Genomic DNA, 22745 nt, shown 5'->3' with positions numbered 1-22745 from the left:
GCCAGAAGGTATTGCTGTCTGTCCTGGTGTTTCAGTATTCTCCACACAAGGGAGAAGAGGAAGCGTCTGGAGAAGCTTGCGCATGCTCCCTTTGGACTATAGTAGTGCTGGGGAACGTGGAAAATAGGCAATAATAAAACACTGCTTTACACACGTGCACAAACACACACGCACAAGCTTCCGCAGATCTGCTAGGAAGCGTCTTATCAGATCTGCAGGTACATTAAAGTTGTGCAGAAAGCAGGTACATTAAAGTTGTGCAGAAAGCATCTTTGCTTTTCAGTCAGTTGAGATGAGCTATCAATGCAGGTTTTCCTCTTCAAGTGTAGCATTGACGGTAAGGTTCTCACCAAGGTCATGGAGGCAGTACCGGTCATAACTTTGACTCTGTTTCTCTTCATGGTCGATTAGGTAGTAAAAACGAACAAAAAACCTGCTTCCAAGCAAAATTCAGGATTTTTTTGAACTGTGTTGAGAGTCTTTGACTCTTTCATGCGTCTAACAAACGATATTACTGTTTATAATTCCAGTACAGAATTTGCCATAGTGTTGGAGGAATGGTATTGTTGGTTTCTGTTCAGCTGTTATATGCAATCGCTCTCCCTCCTGTGTGTGAATGGCTAATTATTCTTGCTTTAAAAATGTCAGTAAAGATAAATGGAGTTATTTCTGTTTCTTGCCAACAACAATTCAGATTTCTCAAGTTTGTTTTGAATTCTGATGCTCTCCACTCAGTTCGGTGTCAACTCCATGTATAGTAACCAAACTTTTTCTTGCCATCATTAATGAACATATTGAATGGTACTGAAACTATGACCGACCTTTGCATATCTTGATAAAGCATTCCTCTGGTTTGACATGGACCCTTGAATATTTAGTGAGGTATCTGTAAAAGCCGTGGGGATGACAAATAGCATATTATTTGAAGTATGTATCTGGGAATTCAAGTCAAAACAGACCATTCTGTAATTCTCCAATTCTTTTTCTTTTCAACCTTTTAAAGGTATGGTCTATGTTTCCCTTTTTTCTTGTAGTTTCAGAATTATTCGCATCTGTTGCAAATTTCTACTGTCATTTGTGCTGGAGTTGTTGTTAATCTAATCACAGCTGACTCTGGTCAAGCAAATCTTTATTTTTTTCCAGTAGTGTCACTCAAAAAGAAAATCATGTGTGTACATTTTTTTTCATATAATTACTTTTTTTGTTGCTTTTACTTTGTCTATTCAGACCTGTTAAGTCTTCAATATTCAGCGTGGAGCTTGCATTAGACTTTGTCCGTCTCCCTGCTTTTACCTCTCTTTCCCAATGGTTGTCTGTGTGGTAGGCAGAAGGCAGCCTGAAATATGGTGTGCCACCCTGGGTGTGATTAACAGCATCTTGCATGAAAGAGAAATGTTAAGAAGCAGTTATGGAGTGTATCTGTGCTCAAAAGCACTGTGTGTATGCTAGCAGTTGTTTAGTGCTGCAGCCAGCCTCACGTGGTGTAGGATACCCCCTCCCCATATTATACAGCAAATGCCTCTCTGTCACATGACCTAAGGTACATGATCTCTGAGGTTTAGAGAGAAGCAATTTGGGAGATTGGTCTGTCTTCCACGACTTGTTTAGTTTGGAATCCATGCTGCCTGGCTTAATTTAGATGATTTGGACCTCAGTTTTATCAAAAAGAGGCACAATGAAGACTTGCTTGTGATGTTAAGCCTTGGAATTTAGGGAACACATTTGATTCCAGATTGCTGTAGAAATTAAATAAATAAGCTATTTTTTAAAAAATACTTGCATTGAGTGTGGCTGCATGAAGAACTGATCTAATAAATAAATAGAAAGGACTCTCATGATAGCTGGTAATTTAATACAATTAATTAGACCCTTGTCCTAGCTGTATGGGTTCTCAGGGGACTGCTTTGTTCATATGTGAAATGATTTGGCAAGTTCATGTGGTGTTGCTCTTAAGCTTAGTAAATTCTGAACCTAAAACATTGTGAGCATGTGTTTTGTATCTGCTATGCTGGCTCTGGTTTTGCACAGGGCAAGCCCAGTCTCCACATTAGAGGGGCCAAACTGCTTCTGGACTCAAACTGCCTCAGAGATCAGTATGTTGCTGTTGTCTATTTAATGGTGTTCTTGTGGCAGCAGTCCTGAACTAATAAACTTTGATGGGTCTGATTTGCTTGTGCATAAAATCAGTCAGTCTGCAACCTGAATAAAACACTTGCTAATAACTGAGCAATGACCATATCAGTTTTCTTGGTGAGTATTTTATAAATATTTGCATGTGAGATGTGTGGTGTCACGTAAAATAGATACCAGCATGAATATGAAGAGGCAGAGCTCTGCATTTTAGTTTGAGTTCAGAGTTTCTGGCATGGCTTGTGATTTTGTTTTATTTTTTTCTTGAATTATACATTGCTATAAAACACAGTGGAAATTCCTCTTGATAGGAGAGATCTTGTATCACAGGTGAGGATGATTACTTTTTGAGACAGAATATGCTTTTCTTTGTACTAGTTCTGCATAGCATTCACTGCAGGGAGAGTTGGATGGTGACATGATCCTTTGTGCTCCTGCCTGTGCATATTAGTAGTATAGCCAGAAGTGTTTTCAAGTACTAATGTCCCCTTTCATCTTTTTGTTTTGCCTTGTTCATATTTTCACTTTGTTCCATTTATCTGTAGCTGAGTTACCAATTTTCTAGGATATATTAAGTTCTGTGTGTGATATTCTTATACTGCTGAAGCTATTTTTAAGTATAAACAGAGAATTTGAAACAACTCAAAGCAAGCTGACAGCTATAGCTTTATAGAGGGTGGGGGAAGTCTGAAGTTTGAGATGACAGCACAACACAGTTATCCTTTGCCAAAACGTTCAATCATTCTGAAACAGTATTTCCCTGTGAAATTGTATTACTATATTATTATAACTAAATAAAAAGAGAAACCTAACTTTTGACCTTGAGTGATGCAGAAAAACTTTGATTCCACAGTTGTCTGCGATGCATGCTGATTATATTTCTTACCTATTCCTGTCTCTGCTGCAGATTTGTAAATATTAAGCACCGATACAGAAATCTTGCAGGCAGTGAGGAGTTGGTTTAAAATAAACCAAAAAACCAAAGCCTCTTTGTATCAGTAACTATATCAAAAGGAAACTTGGAAATTTATTTTGTGTGCTTATCCATGCTGGTTCTCATTTTGATCATCAGTACTTTTTTTTTTCTCATTCATTTAAAGCAACTTGATTAAAGTGTTTTTAATTGTCTTATAGTTTCTGACTTACCCTGTCTTGCTCTTCTAGAAGGAGTTCTGGAAAGTCTACAAAAATGGACTTCAGGGAGAAAGTAACACAGGACATACCTGGTATTCATTTTACCTTGCATTTCCATTAATCATTGGCCTTTTTGTTATCCTCATTGTCATTTTTGTCATATGGAGGTGCCTGTTTAAAAAGAAAATGCGTAGACAGTCCATGTACATGCATAGGGGAGCCCACGAAGCAATGGGTGATGGTGCTGTGGCTGACGGCAGAGGTCCGCTTCCGCAGCCTCTCAGCATTGTTCATTCCCCACAGGAGGAATTGTATGAAGTCAGTGGGCTCTCTCCAGGAGGCCTGAGCTATACAGATGGACGGTCAGACTCAATATCCACAAGGCTATCAAACTGTGATCCTCCTCCTTCATATGAGGAAGCCACTGGTGAAATCAGTACGAGAAGTGAAACTGAGCAACACTTAGATCCGCCCCCACAATATGAAGACATTGTGAATTCCAGTTCAGCCAATGCAATTGAACTAGCGCCTGTTATCACCAGTATTAAATAAAGCAAGAAGAGCACTATTGACTTTTTAAAAAACTACTAATCATTTTGTAGCACTTTATCTTGGCTTATTATGCATTTCTGTAATTTAATGGACTTGTATAATGAACTTTTGGGGGGTTCATTTATGGTTTGGGTTGTTTTTTTATTATTTTCTTCCTTCCTACAGCAGGTCTTAAAGATCAGGAATCTGTATTGAGAGCATAGTGCAGGTACAAATGTGGTGCTCTGTCATACTTCTCAAAAGTACCTCCACTTTGAGGGATGTCACTTATTTTATTCTGAATGTTGTCTGCATTCCCTACAGATTTGTGTAATCCCCTTCCCTTCTTACTGCAAACTGTCAGAATTGCCTAAAGTAGGGAACTCTTGAGCAATGTTTCAGAAAGTTTTTACACTAAAGGGACTAATTTTGCAGTGTTCTCTCTTGTCTGGTTGGTTTCTTTTCTCACTTGGATCTTTGTAACTTGCTGCACCATATCCTAGGCCTGAGGGCTGAGAGCAGTATGCCTTTGAGCACAAACCAGGATATCAGCAAAGTATGCTGGTTTAATAGCAATAATTTCACAGTCCTAAGAGACGGGGTGTATTCTAAAGCTTTTGCCATTACAACTCAAAATTCTATACCCGTTTTGAAGCTAGTAATTCAAGATAGCAGTTAGAGAATTTAACAGTACACTCTTTGGTGTGTTCTGCTTTTCCTCTCAGTTTTCCTATGTATTTTTACTCGTGAATCCTAGAGAGGAGATGTGTGCATATGTTAGTATGCACTTGTAACTAACAGTAAATAACAAAATAATAAAGATAATGGATAAAATCCTGATCACTTGGATGAGCTAGAATAGTCTTCGCTGGAACCAGGATTTCATTTATTGAACATAACATGAATCCTAAAGTAATACTTTCCCTTTTTTAAAGAAGAAAAAAAAGGGGCGGGAGCATTTGGAGTGTGTGTATTTTTTCTCTTCCTGTCCTCCCTTCCCCCTGTTATGAAATAGAAATCCCTTCCCCAGATCCTGGTGTTCTCCTGCCTCTTGCATTCTTACACATAGCATTTGTGCACCTTATATTGATGGCTGTGGAAATCCATTGCAGAGAACTTTGGTACCTTTTTTTCAGCAACTTTATTTCTTACCCATTTCAACAAAGTGCTTCTGTTGCAAAAGTTAACACTTTGAAACAATGAAAAATGAATGTACTTTTATTTCCTTATAACAAAGAATAACGTACTTTTATTAATGATGTGAATTCTTAAAGTACGCTTCATTCACAGTGTAAAGATGCCTTTTTTCACAGCTTTTAGATTATAGATGCACATGGACTGATTTCACATATGCTAAGCAGAGTAAGAAGTGCTGCTTAGCAGGGTAATTGAGGCTCGTATCAGAATTTGTGTGGCCAGCCAGGCTCTGCTCTCTCCAGGTGTGAGCTGTGAAGTGTGAGGGCCCACCATGTTGTATCTCAAGGACACAATACAGGCATACCCCCAAGTATAAATTTGGAGTGACTTTGAGGATTGGAGTGTGGATTTCTGATAGATTTGATGCAAGTTAAACTAGATACTTGTATAAATTTCCACCAACTGGTTTAGAAACTGATAATAGTTAAGCTGGTGCAAGCTATAGTGTGACAGTGCCTTTTTCCATGCTTGGAGCAAGAGTTCAGTATTCAATTTAGCTTGTGAACATTCATTTTGGTTCTTTTTCTTCCAACACCCAGATCGCATGGCATTAGCTTTAGTATTGTCTGTGTTCTACTAATCAATTAACACTAGCCAAAGTATATTTAGTCCTGAAGGCTACAGTGTTAAACTGGCTTTCTTAAAGTGACAGAAAACCAAACTGCATCCTGTTCCAAAGACCTCAAATAGAACACCAATATCATGCACTTGATGTTGTCTTTAATGTCATGCATTTGTTTCTGATATGTGCCCTTGTATCTGCTGTCTTGTGGGGGGTTGGCCTCTCTCTTCCCTAAGGAATTTTACAGAAAACTGCTGCAAACAAATATATGGACATGCTTGAGTGAATGTATATACGCACCTCTGTAAAAATCTGATACAATGTACTGACAAATGAAATAATGATCCTGTGATTAGTTTCATTCTCACTTTTGGTGAAGAGCAGGTTGTCTGAGTTGTCTGCTGGGGATCTTCACTTGCAACAGCAAAATGTATGGAGCTAATGAATGAGCTCCAGACCCATCTGTTGTCAGAAAAACAAAACAAAACAAATTTATTTACATGTATTATTTGTAGTAATAGATATTGAGCAGATAAGTACAATATATTTTGGACAATTACAGTATGAATTGCCTGTATCTTGTCTTTGGACTGTCTGACCTTTTCTTTTGAAGTGGTTTTAGCGCTTGTGGAAAGTCCTAAATTGCCAGTGGTAGAAGTTGAATCTTCTTTTGTACTGAACAACAGTTAATATACTGCCTCTCACCAGGCATTACCAAGATGAAGTGCCTCCCTCTGAACGTGCAGGAACCACCTCAAATAGAGCTCCTAGTTCAATCACCATGCCATTCTGGCAGCTCCCAGGCATGCCAGCACAGCTGGCAGTTCCAGTGGTAACGTTTTTTTGTTGGGGTATGAGACTTTCCTGTAGGAAATGCATGGAGATCATCCATCTCATATCAGGTCATTCAGGAACTCTCAACCCCTGAATATGGGCAGTCTGGTTTGGAGATGAGCCAGCAGTGAAAAATTTTAACATTCTATATTCCATTAGCTGTTTTAATGGCCTTACGTTTCTGGTTTCTAAGTAGAATATGTTGCTATATCCTGTAGTTATTTTTGCTTGAAATACAAAAATAATGCTTGTCCTTCCAAAAAAAAAATCTAAAATGATTTGTGACAACCATTTATTGGGTCATGCTTTTTTTCTCATCCAAGCAATTTTGGCCGATAGACTAAAGTCTTGGTGAATATACTTTCATAACTAAACTTTTACATGCGGCAGTTATTCAAATATATTTCCATGAGCAGCTTTCTCCATGTTGGAATAATGTCAAATTACAAAATATTTTTTTGTTAAGAGTGGGAAATGAACTTTTTAGTCTTGTAACTGGCTTTTCTGATCTGATTGGAAAATAAAATTTCTTTTACAGTGGGTTTTTTATGCAGCATTTTTTTTTTCCAGATCACTCGCTGATTTTTATTAGCCTATAATTGCATTGTCATGCAGTAAATATTATAAACTTACAGTTTTACCTCTCTGAATGTTCTGAAAGTCTGAAAGCAGCACTGGCTTTGCTGATGAAGTGAGTAGTCAGGATACTGCCTTTTCCACTTTCAAATATAATGTTGAGTTTCATCTTGTATTAGGACTAAGACGATTTACTTACTAATAACTGAGTTAAATAGAGATGTCATTGTTTAAGAAGTTATGGAAATTAACTGTTTGCTTAGATGATGTTTAGCATCCATGGAGGTTGTTCTGACTTCACTGGATGTAAATAACCTCTGATTACAGTATTGCATATTTTAAAGGGTTTTGGTTTACATTAAATTATCATATTTAAACATTCTTGCCTATGTTTATAGAAGAATTTTTTTGTGTAACATTTGTTTTTGGATTTGCTAAATAAAGATTTTTTTAAAATGTCTTTAATGCTTCAAAATATGAATTCTGTGCAACTGCAGTGAGAACTAACTACTAGTGTATAAAGAGGTGCTGTTTTAATTTCCATTGATTGTTATATGTACCTTATCAGTGGCAGTGATTTGTTTTCTTTTGATATATTTAAATTTAATTTTGTTTTCAAGTCAACCTGATATTCTCTCAAAACTTGGTCTCACTTTAATCAGATTTTTGAATTGCATTATTTGCCATGTAAAAACAAATGCATTTGCAGTATCCACAGCTAAATAACAGTCGCAGGTAGTGGTGAAAGTAGAAATTATTCTTTATTACAACAAAATGAAACAATACATTGTAAAAAATAGTTTAAAAACAAGTCAGAGGACATCATTTCAAAATTGGCTTCAGCCATTTTATGGAAAGTCACTGCTCAGCTCTGCTTCAGCTCTGTGAAAAAGGCAAACAATAGCAAACAAAAACCCTTGTAATTATATAGACACTTGTTGGAAACCGAAGATATCTGTTCCAAATGAGAAATTTTGTGGCATCATTTCTCGCTTGGCTGCTGCTAAATAGGCTAAAATGTCCCTGCTGTTTTTTACGCTAACTTACTGTATGACTGGAATCCATAGGAAATCTTATTAAAGTGTGATAGAAGGTACATATTTCAGAATTTCATGAACACAAATGCAGTTTTATACTGGTCATAACAAAAGTGCATAAAAAGTCACTTGAAACAATGTGTAATTTTCCAAGTAAATGGCTTGTTGTCATGTACATATTAAACACTTCCCTTGGTGGGTTTTTATTTGCGTAGTTCAGAACAATGTCATTGGAACAGAGCGTTCTGGTTTTAGTTAAGTGACATTCACAATGAATGTACAGTGTCCTGAACATGAATAAATTAGGTTTGGCTGTTGAGTTTGCAAATGGTTCAATGCATGATTGCCTCTGCATGCCGAACTTAACTATTGAAACAGAAGAGGATGGGATGTTAAACTGGTATCATGGATCTCAGTGCTTATAAAGAATAATCATAATAGATTACTAGTAATAAAGGTACAGTATTTACTGCTTCATATACCCCAAACACTATTTTCTTAAGTTCTAAATCATACTGACAGATTCTGTTTTATCTTCTGTATAATGTGAATGCTGTAAATATTTCTCATGCTACTTGTAAATTTTTAAAAAGAAGAAAAGTCATGTTCATCTGAAAGCAGTGAGATGACATCTGTACTATTTCATTGCTTGCTGCACACATATTTGATTGATTTGCTGCAGGGTAATCGAACTTTAAGCTCTGCCAAAAAGTTGAATACACTTTATTCTTGCAGTAGAAACAGTTGCCTAATCTCAGTAATTGTACTTATGAATTGGCAGTAGGTTGTTGAACGCTAAATAACAAGTCAGTGTAAAAAAAGGCCTTGCCTATGTTCTGTTGAATATATATAGTATGCAGCATTTGCTTAACATTTGGCTCTCTGCAGCAATGTTTGCTTTAATATTAGGACACTTGTGTTCTCTTTCCCTGTCCTATCTCAGTATATCATGCAATAAAAGCACCTCAGTGTATTTTGCTTTTTTCCTCTGTCTTAGAAATAACAAAAACTAAGAATCAAAGCCTTTTGCCTGACCAACAATTTTCTTCTCCTGTTGGAAGCTTCATACATTCCTGCCTGACTCCCAGGATTGGTTTTGAGAAGCTTAAAGCAAGAGGGAAACAGAAACTCAGAAAACTTGCTAAGCATCCTCTCGATAATGAAATCTCTGCATACGAAGTAATCAGTACCAGATTGTCTCTCTGGCCTTTTCTGTGGCACAGGATGTGTTTTCCCACAGAATATGCCTTGGACCAATTCCATAGGTTAGAGGCTCACAATTTTATTTTCCCTTATTTTCTTACTGAGCTGTGATCACTGGCGGTGGCGCAAGAACAGCTTTTTGCTGCACACAAGGATTCCATTGTTCCGTCAGTGATTGCAAACTGTGAGCTCTGCGTATATGAGGACTTAGGACCGTGAGTCCCCAGGTGACTGTAGGACCGTTTAATACAAACTAAAAAACATCGTAAAACTCAAGCCTCAGTGAAAGGAATGATGTAACATGAAGTCATCCCTGGCTTTTTCCTAGATGTAATTTCAGAAACGGAAGGGAATTTGTCTACTTCCATTCCTCGTCCCCTTACCTTGCTGGCTTGGTTACACGCACACAGTACTTCAGTGTTGGACAGACACAAGTGAGGGGTTGAGTGCCTGCAATTTGGGGTCAGATACAGGCTTCAGTGTGCTTTACACACTTTTGCAGCTTTTTAGCTTATAATGTTAAAGCAGCCACCACATATGGGTCATTTCCAAGATTAAACCACAGCAGACAGCATTTCTTTCTGTGAAAAGTGGTATTGTTGGAACAAAGGATGGTGTGACTTCAGCTCAAAAATTTTGCCCTGCTTGCACCCCTAAACTGTCTTCAGAAGTATTTTCCACTCCAATGTCTGCTGTCTTTCCTAGTAGTAATATTTATCTCTCTGTATATATCTTTGTATCCTTTTTTCACCAACAGTCTTGTGGGCTTGTGTTTTTGAAACTTGGCTGCTGTCTCTAAATGTACTTCTTTAATTGAACAGCCATGTGAAATCACATTTTGGATTGTTTCCAAATCAACAAGTACAACTTTAAGAGTGCTAGTAAAAGTGTAATAAAGGCTAGGCACACATACATATTCATTTGCTATTGGAGTAGGCAATAGTAAGCAAATTCCTTTGTGAGAGCACCTGCCAAGTGGTAAAGATTGAAGGTAAACGTCAACTTCAAAATAAAAACAGCTGCTTTCCATGCAGAAAGATGCTGACCACAAACCTATCAGGAACTGTGCTACTCTACACCTCTGTTGCTCTGAGAAGTTTTGCACAATTTGAGAGGGTTTCATGCGGAACCAGAAATCCGTGGCATCGTCGTTTGTGGTGTGTGGGCTGCAGTCCGTCTGCTGGGCTAGCGGGAGCTGTGGGCTGGGGAGAAGGCTAGTCATCTTGACAATAAGTACAGTCCAGTGAATTGTATGTTAGTTTTGCTGTGGGTTTCACCCGCAGTAAACATACTGTAAAGTTGAAGGTTCTGTGCTCTGGTGAGCGTGTGGGCGCTCACCAAAATTTAGGGTGGCTAAGGTGTAGACACAGGGACAGCTGAGAACAAAGCATGGCTGCAGTGTGTACACACTCGTAATGGTCTGCTGTAAATCACCTTTCCAGATGGATCATGTGAAATATGGCATTAAGTTCTCCTGTCCCCAACACGTCCCTGCAGCCTAGCTGTGCAAGCCATGCCAGTGTTAAGAGTGCCCAACGTACTGCCATCAGTGCCCTTCGGAACAGCTTCATACAGTCCGACAAACAAAGCAGCTGAAGCAACGCGAGGAATACAGTTACTGGCTGTAGGAATTGTTATTAACATCTGCATAACTTTTTTGTCCAGATAATTTTTAATAATTTAAAACTTCTGCAAAATGAAACAATGTCTAACACGTTTAATGAGATATACCTAGTAATGGTAAGAAGCTAGCTGCTTAGTTTTTCTATTTTTGTTATTTTTTCCTCCTAAGTTGCTGATTTTTGCATTTTATTTAAAAACACCGTTGAAGAATGATCCTTCCTTGTTCTGTTCCCCCCCCACAAAACCTTGCAGATGCTCTTACATCAAATATATAAAAGCTGATATATTCAGTGTGCAGATTCTTTAGAAGAAAAGTAGGTTCAGAAGTATTTTCTAATATTAATGTTCTATTTTCCTTAATATTTTCAGCCTTATAAAATGTTATTTGTAGCTCAGTTTCTCTTACTCATCTGTGCTGTAGCATCATTGCCTTTCAGCCTTTTCACATTGGCAGCTTGGCTCTGTGAAAACTTGCCATTCACCCACATCCTTGGAGCAAGGATTTGAGTTTGGGTCTCCCCCATTGCTGGTGGATGCTCTGCACAGTAGATAAGGCCAGTAGTTTTCAAATTTTTCAAATTACAAAATCTCTTGGAATTTCCTACACTATATGCAGATTTCTGTGTGTAATGAATTTAAACCTGCTTACTATAGGCTTACTATAGCCTATGGAGTGATTAATTAGCTTCTTAGAGGTTGCTGGAAAGCAGACCAGTAGCTTTTGGCTAAGGCAAGTGTAGGTCTGAGCTACTCTTGGTCTTTTGTATGCTGGTGGCACCAACCTGCCTGTTGCAGTTTTGAATCTCAAATTCCATCTGGAACCTGGAAAGTCTTTGTCAGTGGAAGTTTTGTTGCTCATTTTTATCAAAGCTGGCATGGTCCCATGAGCAATTTTAGCTTCACTGAATTACTCTGCAGTGTAAAAGAGTTTATTTAAAAAATTCTGGAGCAGGAGTAGTTGATGGCTCTATGATTGACTAAAGTGATGTCTCCTAGCAATTTGGCTGAGAAAAAAGATCATCTAGTTTTGCTCATTATCCAGAGATTTCCAGATTGCTATGTAAAAATACATTTATCTTGATGAAGCTAACTAAACCATCTTAATTGACTGGTACTTCTACACCAAAATATAACAGTTTTTTGCCATACCGTTGAAAATGCTTCTCTAAGAGCAACATTAAATGTATAAACCGCATTCTTAGTCTTCTGTTTCAGGTGCAAGATACATGCAGAATGCCCCCCCTGAGGCTGCCAACTGAGTAATGCTCCCCCAAATCCCAAAGCATTCACTTCTTTCTGGCGTGCCCTTTCCCAACTGCTCTTCTGTGCCAGGCTTTGGGTAGACCCCTGTGGAGTTGTTTTTACTGTTCGACATGGGTTTTCAGTCAGCTTGTGGACCTTTCACCTGGCATCTCCTTTGTACTGGTGATTATGGTAAATGATTAGTTTGCTCATAATCCACATCATTTCAATAACTGTTTCTTTTAAAGAGATTGCTATCATTAGTTGTGAGCAATTGCTCCTCTCCCCAAGGATTTCGTGGGTGAGATGCCGCAAGATGCTATGCTGCTATCCCACTTCCTCGTGGGAATGGGACCTAATGGAGAGTAGCAAGGAGCTATCGGATGAAGGATTTTCAGCCTGCTCATGGCCTTCCCCTTTGTCTTCTCAGATAGCTTCCTCAGGCTGTGATGGCACTGTAGGTCACCATCACAGCCACTAACTGCATTGATTTGAGACTGGCTAACATTCAGCACAGATGAGATGGAGGCATTGCAGGGTGACGTGGAGAACATGGCAAAGATGCGGTCATTTTCTCCTACAGAAGAACGGTGTCCACCATTGACCGGGAGAGCTCATCAAGAGGACGTGGTCCTGCAGTGCAGGCTGCTGTGGTGCATGCCCCTGCCATGACCAGATAGTTATGCCTTTTAGCAGTGGATGCTGTCACTCTTTAAAGGCTTTTTTTTGCCTCAGCACTAGATTATTGCAATGTGCTGTGTGTGAGCAAAGCTATTATGGAAAGAACTGCTCAGTGTGTGAGTGAGACATGTAATCTCAGGTGTGTGAGATCTGCGTAGGCTGCCCGTTCACCCGAGGTATTATTTCTGCCTTACAAAACTCTAAATTGCCTTGGACCTACCAACTTGAGAGATCAGTCTCTCCTTACCCCTGCCATACCCCTGCAACTACAGTTAGAAACATCTTAGCTGGATTTTCACTGCAAAGTAGGTGGGGTGCGACTCAAAAGGTTTCCAGATCCATGGAGTTTGCTTTCTCCCTCTCAGACTCATAATGTCTTAATATCTTAGGGGAATGTTGTAAAATCTTCATTTTTAACAAGACTCTAAATAAATAAATAATTTGTGGGTGCTTTTGGAATGTTGCTGCCATCACTGTCCAGTGCCTGATACAAATTTTTTTCTTCACTTAGCTATTTAAACTGCTGGCAGGTAAGTTAACTTATTTTAATAGAATGCTGCAGGGTGTTTTTTGCAAGCCTAATTATTGCAAGGGCACTCAGAAATATTAAAAGGTTTCCTTTAATGCCAAATCTAAAGAAAGTGATACAATTAAATAACAGGCTGCTCTTTTTCTTTTCAACAAAGACAAAAAGGAAAGGAAGAGGTCGTTAGAAGCCTGAAGGGCAACTAAAGCAATTATTCTAATAGGAGTACAAGAGTGTTAGAAGTCCTCTAAATCACTTGTTTTTGCTCACGTACATGTATCTCTGATACCTTATTGTCCCTATTTGGATCAAACTAACACATGCTTCTCTGCTTTGACTTGGGCCGTCTTTGTGCCAAGATGGATTTCAAGGTACCTAGGAAACCGTACAGTGGGGAGATCTTCAAAATGGGGATACTGGACCAGTCACACAGTACCAACCACTCCAGTGCAATACTAAAGTATCCAATGACTGGTCCACTAAACTGCATCAGCCAGTTCAGATACCAGTGATATCTGTGTATAAGCGTCATCTTCAAGAAAGCGTTACTCAGAAGCTCCTTGGCTTGTAGCAACATTGCGGAGGGAAGTGCGCAAGAACAGTGAGGTCATCCCAGCAAACTTGTAGCAATTCTCTATCCTGATAGACCTTTTAGTTCCTTAGGATTTTTTAAATCTCCTTTCTGCTCCTTTGGTGATGTGTGTAAGGCTCTCTCTGCTTGGAATCTGACTTTAACACCAGTAGAGTTTGGCCTACTGTATTTCAACTTAAGAAATGAAATGAGTGGTTAAAGTTATATTTCTATGTATGTTTGAATATTCAGGTATCAACTCTTCTCTGCCTTTGCTATGAGAATACCTCTAAGGTAGAGTAGCAAATTACTGTACCTGCCTTGAATGATTAAATGGGTTGAACAGTTGACTCTTGATGTGGTTGAAAAGCACTGATAAAGAACTGAGGAGAGTTGCAACTTGCTTCATGTCGGGTATATTCCCTTTAGTCATGTTCCTCTTGAACTAAACAGTCTTCAGAATTTCTCTTCCCAGATTAGGCTTTCTTTTTGTTCTAGCCTATGTCAAGGTAAATTTATAATAACGTTTTCCTTCACTTGTGTATAACCTTAAAAGATTCCTTCAGCTAGTAGTTTGACTAACCTCACAAATAATAGAGTTCAGCAACTTTGTCTAATTTAATTGGATCGGGAAAGATGTATTAGGCTTCTATTAAGAAATGCAGTGAAAGATTAAAAATGCAGTGTTTGTGCACAATGAGTCCGTTCTCTTTGCATCTTTCCCAGTAACCGTTTCAAGCTTTTTTTCCATCGTTGAGCTTCATTTCTCTCACTAATAAAACCAATGTGAGACAAATAATGGAATATTGATTTAGCAACTTGAAACTTTTTAAATTGCCATTTTATTCAATGCATCCATAGGCAGCTCAGCAGAATGAAGGTTTTATTGTAGAGCGAATGAACCCATTGGTTTGAGCATGACATGATGAAATTATAACCTAGTAATAAAATTGCAGGGCACATTTATGCCATCTGTTTCATAGTGGAAAAACAAAGAACATTTTGGTGATGGCCCCAAACAATAAATCTGGATTTAGAAAAACAAAGCAGTTGTAGCTGTTAATGTTAGGAACAGCCAGTGTGGCTCATCCTCCTTCCCCCACCGTTGTTCAGCTGCAAAGTTCTCTCAAACATTTGTTGGTTTATGCATCTTTAGCTGTTACAGTCTGCTGCTTTAAGGGCTCTAAAAAGCATCTTTATGTCACAGAACACTGATTCCATGGAGGTGTGCCTCCTTCTAGCCTGTCTGTTGTTTTGTATTTTATCACCTTTTATTTTTGGCACAGACAAGAAGGAGGTTGGCCAAGTAGTATTGCTCCACTATCAGTCAATGATAGGAAAAGAGTTAAAGGGTCACGATCTATTGGCAGGAGTCTGGCATGGAACAAAGACTTTGTTCAAATAATGTAAATCTAGAACCTGAGTCCTGTGTTATCAAAATATGATGCAAATAGATTACTGCAAATTGGGTAGTATGTGCGGAAAAGATGTTTTCCTTAGGCAATCAGTGATGTAAAGTAAGAGTTATCCTAACTACTCTTTAAAACATTCTAAATTGTAGCCCTTGCATTTCTGAATATCCTATGACCTTAAAGAAGGGTCCATAAGCTGCTGTCCTTAGGGCAATAAATCCATTTTTATTTTATTTTTGTTGCAAGGTTATAAATGTTGCAGCATGTCTATCTAGTAAGAAATAAAAAACATCATCTTTGGTGGTGGGATCTTTTCTAGGGAGATTCTGCACAGTTCCTTACTGTCTTCTTCTTGTCCTCTTTCCTACAACCATCCTCTGAACAACCTTCTGGAACAGTATCTGTTCAAATTGCATTTATTGACATACTGGGGGAGGAAGGGAAAAGCAGTCAATAGATGTTAAGGTTAAGTCACTAGTTTCTGGTCCAGCTTCAGCACTGTGATTGCCCACGGGTTTCTGTGCACACTCCCAGCAGCAGAACCTCTCTCCAGCATCTCCTCCTGAGAGGCAGAACCCAAAGTTCAATTACTGCCCTCAGTACCAAGTCCTGACTCCTCTGACTGCCAACACATGTTCAGTATGTGTTTTCCTACAGTCTTCCCCAAAGGCTTCTGGTTTAGAATCAGCGCTTCATAGATAATTCCTATAATTCTACCATTAACTTCTGTGGAGCAGTTTTTCATCCTTACTGAGCTGTCTCTGTTAGGCACTAGTTATTTGCCTGGCACAAATCAGTGCCTGCTGGATTTTAAAAGAGAAGGATGCAAGCAACTTGTTTTGTTTGTGTTCAAGCCATAGAAGGCAGAGTTCTCATTTTATATAATGTTCACTAGTTTTAAGATGAGAAGCTTGAGAAATGCCATTAAAATGAAGAATGGTCACAAGGTAATAAAGAAACAATCTTCTCACTATAAAGACTTGCACTAAAAACTAAATTACTGTAGTGGTTCAGATTGTAAAACCAGTGGGAAATTTAATGAACAGTGACCCCACAGGAAAGTTAATCTGTCTGTTAATGTTTAGTTTTGTCCTTCCTTCTGAAAAGTAATAAACTTCTATTATCTCATCTATTGGTTATGGAACCAGGGGTCTGGCTCCCATTGAGCTTAACTCTGCCAATCTGTCTCACCTGAAATTATTAACCTTTTTGGTGTAATAGGTAAATATTCCAAGCAAGAAATAATGATGTCGCATGAAAACTATACACAGATACTCAGAAAAACAGTTAAATTCAGGTTGTTAAATTCAGGGAAAGGAAATTGTCAAGAAATTGATTGCAAAAGCTCTAAATGATTGGCAAATTCCCCTAATATTAAGCCCATTTGGCCAATTGTGTTATTTGAATAGGGCAAAATATAAAGAATGGAACTGTGATTAATTAGTAGCGGCTGATGCACTGGTTCTGTCAGTGGCTTTATCTGAGATATTGGTAGAATAATTATTGCAAATCTCACAGAAATGGCAGGAATCAAGAGATAAACATATGAACCTCTTTTTCTATTTAACTATTAAGAATATTTGTTTACTTAGCCAGGTAGTGGGAAGAACATGTGTAAAGAGGCATCTGGAAATCTAGCTGATTTTCAGATGTGTAACTATAGTTATCTAGCTAAAGGTAGTATACCTGTTGCCTTTCTCAGGCTGTGGTGCCACAGATCTTTGTAAAGCAGGAAAGCTGCAAACTTTGGATGGCACCATCCATCCAGGCTGCAAGTGCAAGTACAGGGCTGGAGGAAGCTGGAGAAGTCGCCTACTCCAGCCACCTGCCAGGAGGCAGAGCCAGTTCCTGATGGATGGCTGTCAGGTCCAGCGTTAAGGACCTCCAGCTTTAGGCAGCAGAGTCCTGCCAGCTTTACGATCACAGAGGTTTTCCTGATGCATTAGCTGAACCTTTTCTGCTACAGTGTAAGCCCTTTTTTGTCAAATCCACAGTGGGTGTTGAGAACAGTTTGCAGCAGTCTCTTACATTTGAAGATCGCTATCGTGTGATCAGTCATCCTTTCTCCAAGTTGTAACAGGCTCCTTTCTATCCCTTTGACCATGCTTGTCGCTCTCTGCTGGACTTTCTCCAACTGTCCACCTCTTCAGTGAGATGTAGTGCCCAAAGCTGGGCAGAGCACTCCTGCTGAGGGCTTACCAGCGCTGACTAGAGTGGAAGGGTTATATCTAGTGACCCTCCCGTCCTGCAGGTAGTCGCCCCGTTTAATCATTCCAGTCTGATGCTTGCTTCACAGTAGTGGGAGATTTTTTGGTTTTCGTTTGGTCTGTGATATCCAATAGTTCCCAGATCGTTTCCTGTAGAACTCATGCCTACCCAGTTTTGCTGCCTTGCATGTGAGGTGTTTTTTCTGTCTCTCTCTCTCTCTGTGAATTACTCTGCACCTGTTCTCACAGAATTTTCAGGGCAAATTGCTGTCCTGAAAAAAAAAATGTTTCAACTTGTTGAAAACAAAGTTGCATGAAAATACGGTGCATAAGTGGGGCATGATCAGCTGAATGCTTGTCCTTGTGTTGAAATACACACCTCCTACCTACCTGTTTCCCAAAGATTTACATGTATTTGCAATTTACAGCTATAAAGCATAGGCAAATATCTGAATATGAGCTACGAATGTATTCTTTTGTCTTGCGATCATTTTTCTGATTTTGGATGGATTGTTCTATGCAGAGCAGGACTGAGACAGAGTAGTTCTTGGTATATGATCCTCAGGAGTGGGGAATCAAGAGCACCTATGGAGTCCAACTTTGTATGCTACTCAGAATGCAAGGTCCATCTTTTTACCAAAAAGAAAACTAAAGTGTCTCCATATGTAATTCCTCATTTTCTGTGCTGTGGCATGTACTTTTGATTTCTTTTATGGTCACCTAAGACACCTCAGTGTCTAGCATCCTCTGAGTTCCTGAATAAATATGCCCATTGGAAACTAGACCCTCCAGTACAGATGACTATTCTAGCAGTGAACTATTCTAGCAGGGTGACTATTCTAGCAGTTGGCACTCAGTGGAAGAAAGAGGATGAAGCTCCATCTCTGTTGGCTTCAGAGTCTTGTTCTCACAGTGTTAGCACTAGATTACCTAGCACCACCCACTCCTGCCATGCTAAGGATATCCGCCTACTGAAAATGTGTATTTTTAAATAGACACCAAAAATGGGAATCTTGTAGTCCAGACATAGTGGGATTGCTTTAAATCACCATTCTGTCTCTAGTTCCTGCACCATCTATTAAATAGGGATATATTCCAACTGGCTCCAGAGCATCTGATATTTCTTGTCCAAATTCACCTTGAAGGAACACTAAAGGACATGAGTAACTTTGAGTCTCTTTATAAACAAAGAGTTTGCTCCTGAGATATTGCAAAAACCTTACAGCAGAGCTTATTCTCTAACTCATTATCTCTGTCATCCTCTTCCTATTTCTGCCTTGAAATACTTCCATGAAATGAAAACATAAGGCAAATGGTAAACAGTCTGCAACATCAGAATGCCAATGTGTTCTCATGTTTTAACTTTATGGCACAGCAAAAGGTGGAGTACCAAGTCAAACAAACCATTGTACTTGATGAATTTTTTTTTCCCTTGGTGCATCTTTTGTTCCCATGGGATACGGCCCTGGAGGGAAGAGGGATCCAGGAGAACTGGCTGATATTCAAGGATCACCTCCTCCAAGCTCAAGAATCATCCATCCTAACAAGCACTAAGCCAAGCAAAAGCGGCAGGAGGCCTGCATGGATGAACAAGGAGCTCCTGACTAAACTCAGACATAAAAAGGATAGAGAGGTAGAAGGAGACAGGTGACCCAGCAGAAATACAAGAGGTAGAAGCAGGGACAGGTGACCCAGCAGAAATATAGAGACACTGTCAAACATGCAGGGATGGGGTTAGGAGGGCTAAAGCCTGCCTAGAGCTGAAGCTGGCAAGGGATGTGAAGGGCAACAAGAAAGGCCTCTATGAGTATACAAGCAGCAAAAGGAAGGCTAGGGAAAATGCAGGCCCGCTACTGAATGAGGCAGGAGCCCTGGTGACAAATAATACCGAAAAGGCTGAGGTACTGAATCCCTTCTTTGCCTCAGTCTTTATTGGTAAGAGCCACACTCAGTAATCCCAAGCCTCTGAGACCAGAGGGGCTGTCTAGAGCAAGGAAGACTTACCCTTCATGAAGGAGGATCAGGTTAGGGAACAAACTGGACAGACAGAAGTCCATCGGTCCTGACAGGATGCACCCACAAGTGCTGAGGGAACTCATCAACATCCTTGCAAAGCCACTCTCGATTATCTTGGAAAGGTCATTGTGATCGGCGAGGTTCCTCAGGACTGCAAGAGAACAAATGTCACCCCTATCTTTAAGAAGGGCAAGAAGGAGGATCTGGGAAACTACAGGCCAGTCAGCCTCACCTCGATCCCCGGGAAGGTGCAGCAAGCAACCCTGGATACTATTTCCAGATGCATGAAGGACAAGAAGGTGATGGGGAGCACTCAGAATGATTTATGAAGGGGAAACCATGCTTAACCAACTCAACAGTCTTCTATGATGAGATGACTGGCTTGGTGGATGAGGGGAGAGCAGTGCATGTTGTTTAGCTTGACTCTAGTAAGACTTTTCACACTGTACATAACAACATTACACTGTACATAACATCCTCATAGACAAGCTGATGAATTGCAGGCTAGATAAGCAGTTAGTGAGGTGGATGGAAAGCCAGCTGAACTGCTGGGCTCAGGGTATAAAAATGATGGGGTCAGACTCTTCTCAGTGCTGCCCACTGACAGGACGACAGGCTACGGGCACAAACTGAAACACAGGAAATTCCATGCAAACACAAGAAAACGCTTCTTTAATGTGAGGGTGGTTGAACACTGGAGCAGGTTGCCTGGAGAGGTTTGCAGAGTCTCCATCCTTGGAGATATTCAAAACACAACTGGACACAGCCCGGGGCAACCTGCTCTAGCTGGCCCTGCTTGAGCAGGGGGGTTGGACCAGGCGATCTCCAGAGGTGCCTTCCAACCCCAGCTATTCTGGCTTTTCTGTTGTGGTTAAGGCATAATTACTACTCAAAAGCCTTAACCCCAGCAAGCAGAAACTATGAACACAAGAAGGAACACTGGGTACAAGCAAGTTCCCCCAAAGAAGCACCGAGTTTGTTAAGGGGAGCCAAAAGTACATACACCAAACATCCTAACAATTTTATGTTTTGCAAGAATATTTTCTCTAGTCTTTAGATGAGTTTTTCCCTGCATGAGGAAAAACAGCCTGGTTGAAACAAGGCCTATCATAGTGCGGCCAAATTAGGTAATACCAGAATACCCATGTTACACAGTTATTAATATCCAGGCCCTAGCCTGTGAGTTCTTTACTTGGGCTAAAGTTTTGGGTTGACTTGGTTTTAATCTTATTTACTTCTTAAATGAAATGCTGATCCTGTTTGGTTACGCTTCATTATAAGCATGTTTGAGTGAATTTGCACTGTCGCTTGTCCTGGTTATGGGCTGTGGTGGGTGGGATGTGATTTTGAAAGTGGCTGAGCTGACAAAACTCTTCAGGCTTCACTTCACTCCTTTTTTTTTCCAGTTAAATAGAGAGGATTATCCAAAATCCAATACATGCACATCCCTCACAGTGTACAAATTTAGCAGGAGATTTATGAATTGGTTACATACTTAATGTCACACTAAATCTGTATTTTCTTCTTTATGATGCTTTAATAAACACAATAAAATAAAGCCTCAAAAATTGTGTAGCTCTATTTACATACATCTCTAACAGATAAAATTTCTTTAAAGTCTACCCTAAAATTTATTTTTGCTTAAAAGTCTTTTGCAATTTACTGCCAAACATATAATACAAATAAAACTTCACATTTAAAAAGTTATAGAGCTTTTTATAGTTTCCATCTTTTTGGGGTTTTGGAGGGTTTTTTGCCTTTTTTCTTTTTTTGTTGCTAGCTGGCAATTGGTTCGGCGAGCTGGAAAAGCAGCTTTCCCAGAGAATAATGCCCTTTTCCATTAAGCATATCTCGTCGATGTAAAGGAAATTTTCTGGCCAGCAGTTTGCTATTGCTGAAGTACAGTGAAAAGCTGGCAAAAAATAGTCTGGACAAGAATGTTATTTTGATGAAAACAAACAAATCTATACAGGGTCTCACTTCTCTTGGGGCTGTCAGAGCACAATGGGGTCACTGGGGCAGGGTCTTTCCCACCTCGGGCCCATCCTGCAGCACCCACAGGTGGCGAGCAGAGCCAGGCCAGGGATGGCAACCGGGCCCACTGCAAGGCCAGGGCATGTGAGGGGGCGGGGGTGGGGTGCGAGGCCAGCGTGGGCTCCATCCTGCTCGCACGCACCCACCCAGGCCCCCTGCCCAGCAGGGCCCTGCTTGCCCACTGCTGGGCCTTGGCATGCCTGTGTATAGCCCTGACTAGTGATACGCTGCTATTTTTACTTGTGCTTTAATCTGCTTCTGCTGCTAAGAATTTTTTTATCAGGATTATTTGCTTTGTCTTTGCCCAGAAAGTGTCATGTGTATTTGGAGCGCACTGTCGGTACCTCCCGCTTGGGGCCTAACACTCCCAGCCACACTCCGGTCTCTCTGCAGCGCTTCCAGGGGCCGGACGGTACGCCCCTGGATGTTTTATCTGAGGAGAATTTTCTGACATCTTTTCTGAAGCAGATTTGGAAACTTTAGAATTGCTAAAGATCTCTTTCAAATAACGATGCCTTCCCTGGGCCAGCAGAAAAACAGTGCAGTAGAAGTGCAGAGGTAACAGTACCTCTCAGTAACTCACTGCCTGTTAGTGGTGTACAAAGGAAAGACAAAATGAAAATGAGAGTCAATTAATTTCTTATTTTTCATGATAGCAGCACAGCCACTTACTCACAGCAGGGTACAGAACCACTGGAGACTGACCTGTCTCCATCTGTACAAAAGCATTTGCTTCTCTCATCCAGGCAGTTCTCCAAGCCTACAGTTTCTTTCTGATCTGTTCAAAATTGTCTCTTCACCACCGTCTTAGTCTGTGTGACATAAATGACTCCTTGCTTTTCATCATCTTCCCTTGAGCTTGGACTTCAGTGACGCACCCTCCAGAGTAATGACTGGCTTCTGTGTCTAGTGCAGTGTGCGCAGGAGACCATAGATATGAACAGTGATTTCATGAGCAATGACTAATCAAACTAGTTACTTCCTGCCATTGCACATAACTGCCTGATGCTTCACAGCAATTTAATATCATGATTAGCAGCAGAAGCAAACATAGTTATGTCTACGGCATGCTAAAAATGTCAGCCCCTTTGTGGTTAAGTATGGCATAACCTGCACCTCCATCCATGTTGCTGCCTCCCATGGCTGCCTGCGCAGGCGTGCTGGGCTGCAGGCCGGCCCAGTGCGTTTGCTCTGGAGGAATCAACCAACCTGCCAGGTCTCCAGCGTGC

General features: G+C 40.1%; 1 protein-coding gene and 1 long non-coding RNA gene across 4 annotated transcripts in view; one reads left to right on the top strand and one right to left on the bottom strand.

Moving 5' to 3' along the window:
- Positions 1–7424, top strand: part of PRRG1 (proline rich and Gla domain 1) — a 38837-nt gene extending 31413 nt beyond the window's left edge. The window contains exons 4-5 of one of the 3 annotated variants that reach the window (XM_064497759.1): positions 3295–3356; positions 3568–3832. In XM_064497759.1, coding sequence (XP_064353829.1) covers positions 3295–3356; positions 3568–3610 — 105 coding nt within the window. In that variant the 3' untranslated portion in view covers positions 3611–3832. Of the gene's footprint in view, positions 1–3294 lie in introns of all 3 variants that reach the window. The other 2 variants (XM_064497753.1, XM_064497749.1) reach the window with 2 other exon arrangements.
- A 9689-nt stretch (positions 7425–17113) lies between these two features.
- The window catches only part of LOC135323679 (uncharacterized), a 29355-nt gene continuing 23723 nt past the window's right edge, over positions 17114–22745 (bottom strand). Inside the window, exons 2-3 of the long non-coding RNA XR_010385153.1 lie at positions 19471–19633; positions 17114–17738 (exon numbers count right to left, since the gene is read on the bottom strand). This is a non-coding gene — a long non-coding RNA (uncharacterized LOC135323679). The remainder of the gene's footprint in view (positions 17739–19470; positions 19634–22745) is intronic.

Source organism: Dromaius novaehollandiae, chromosome 1, assembly GCF_036370855.1.
Source record: "Dromaius novaehollandiae isolate bDroNov1 chromosome 1, bDroNov1.hap1, whole genome shotgun sequence".
NCBI lineage: Eukaryota > Metazoa > Chordata > Aves > Casuariiformes > Dromaiidae > Dromaius > Dromaius novaehollandiae.
The sequence above is the reverse complement of the archived record's forward strand: the minus strand, read 5'-3'. Positions and strand labels throughout refer to the sequence as shown.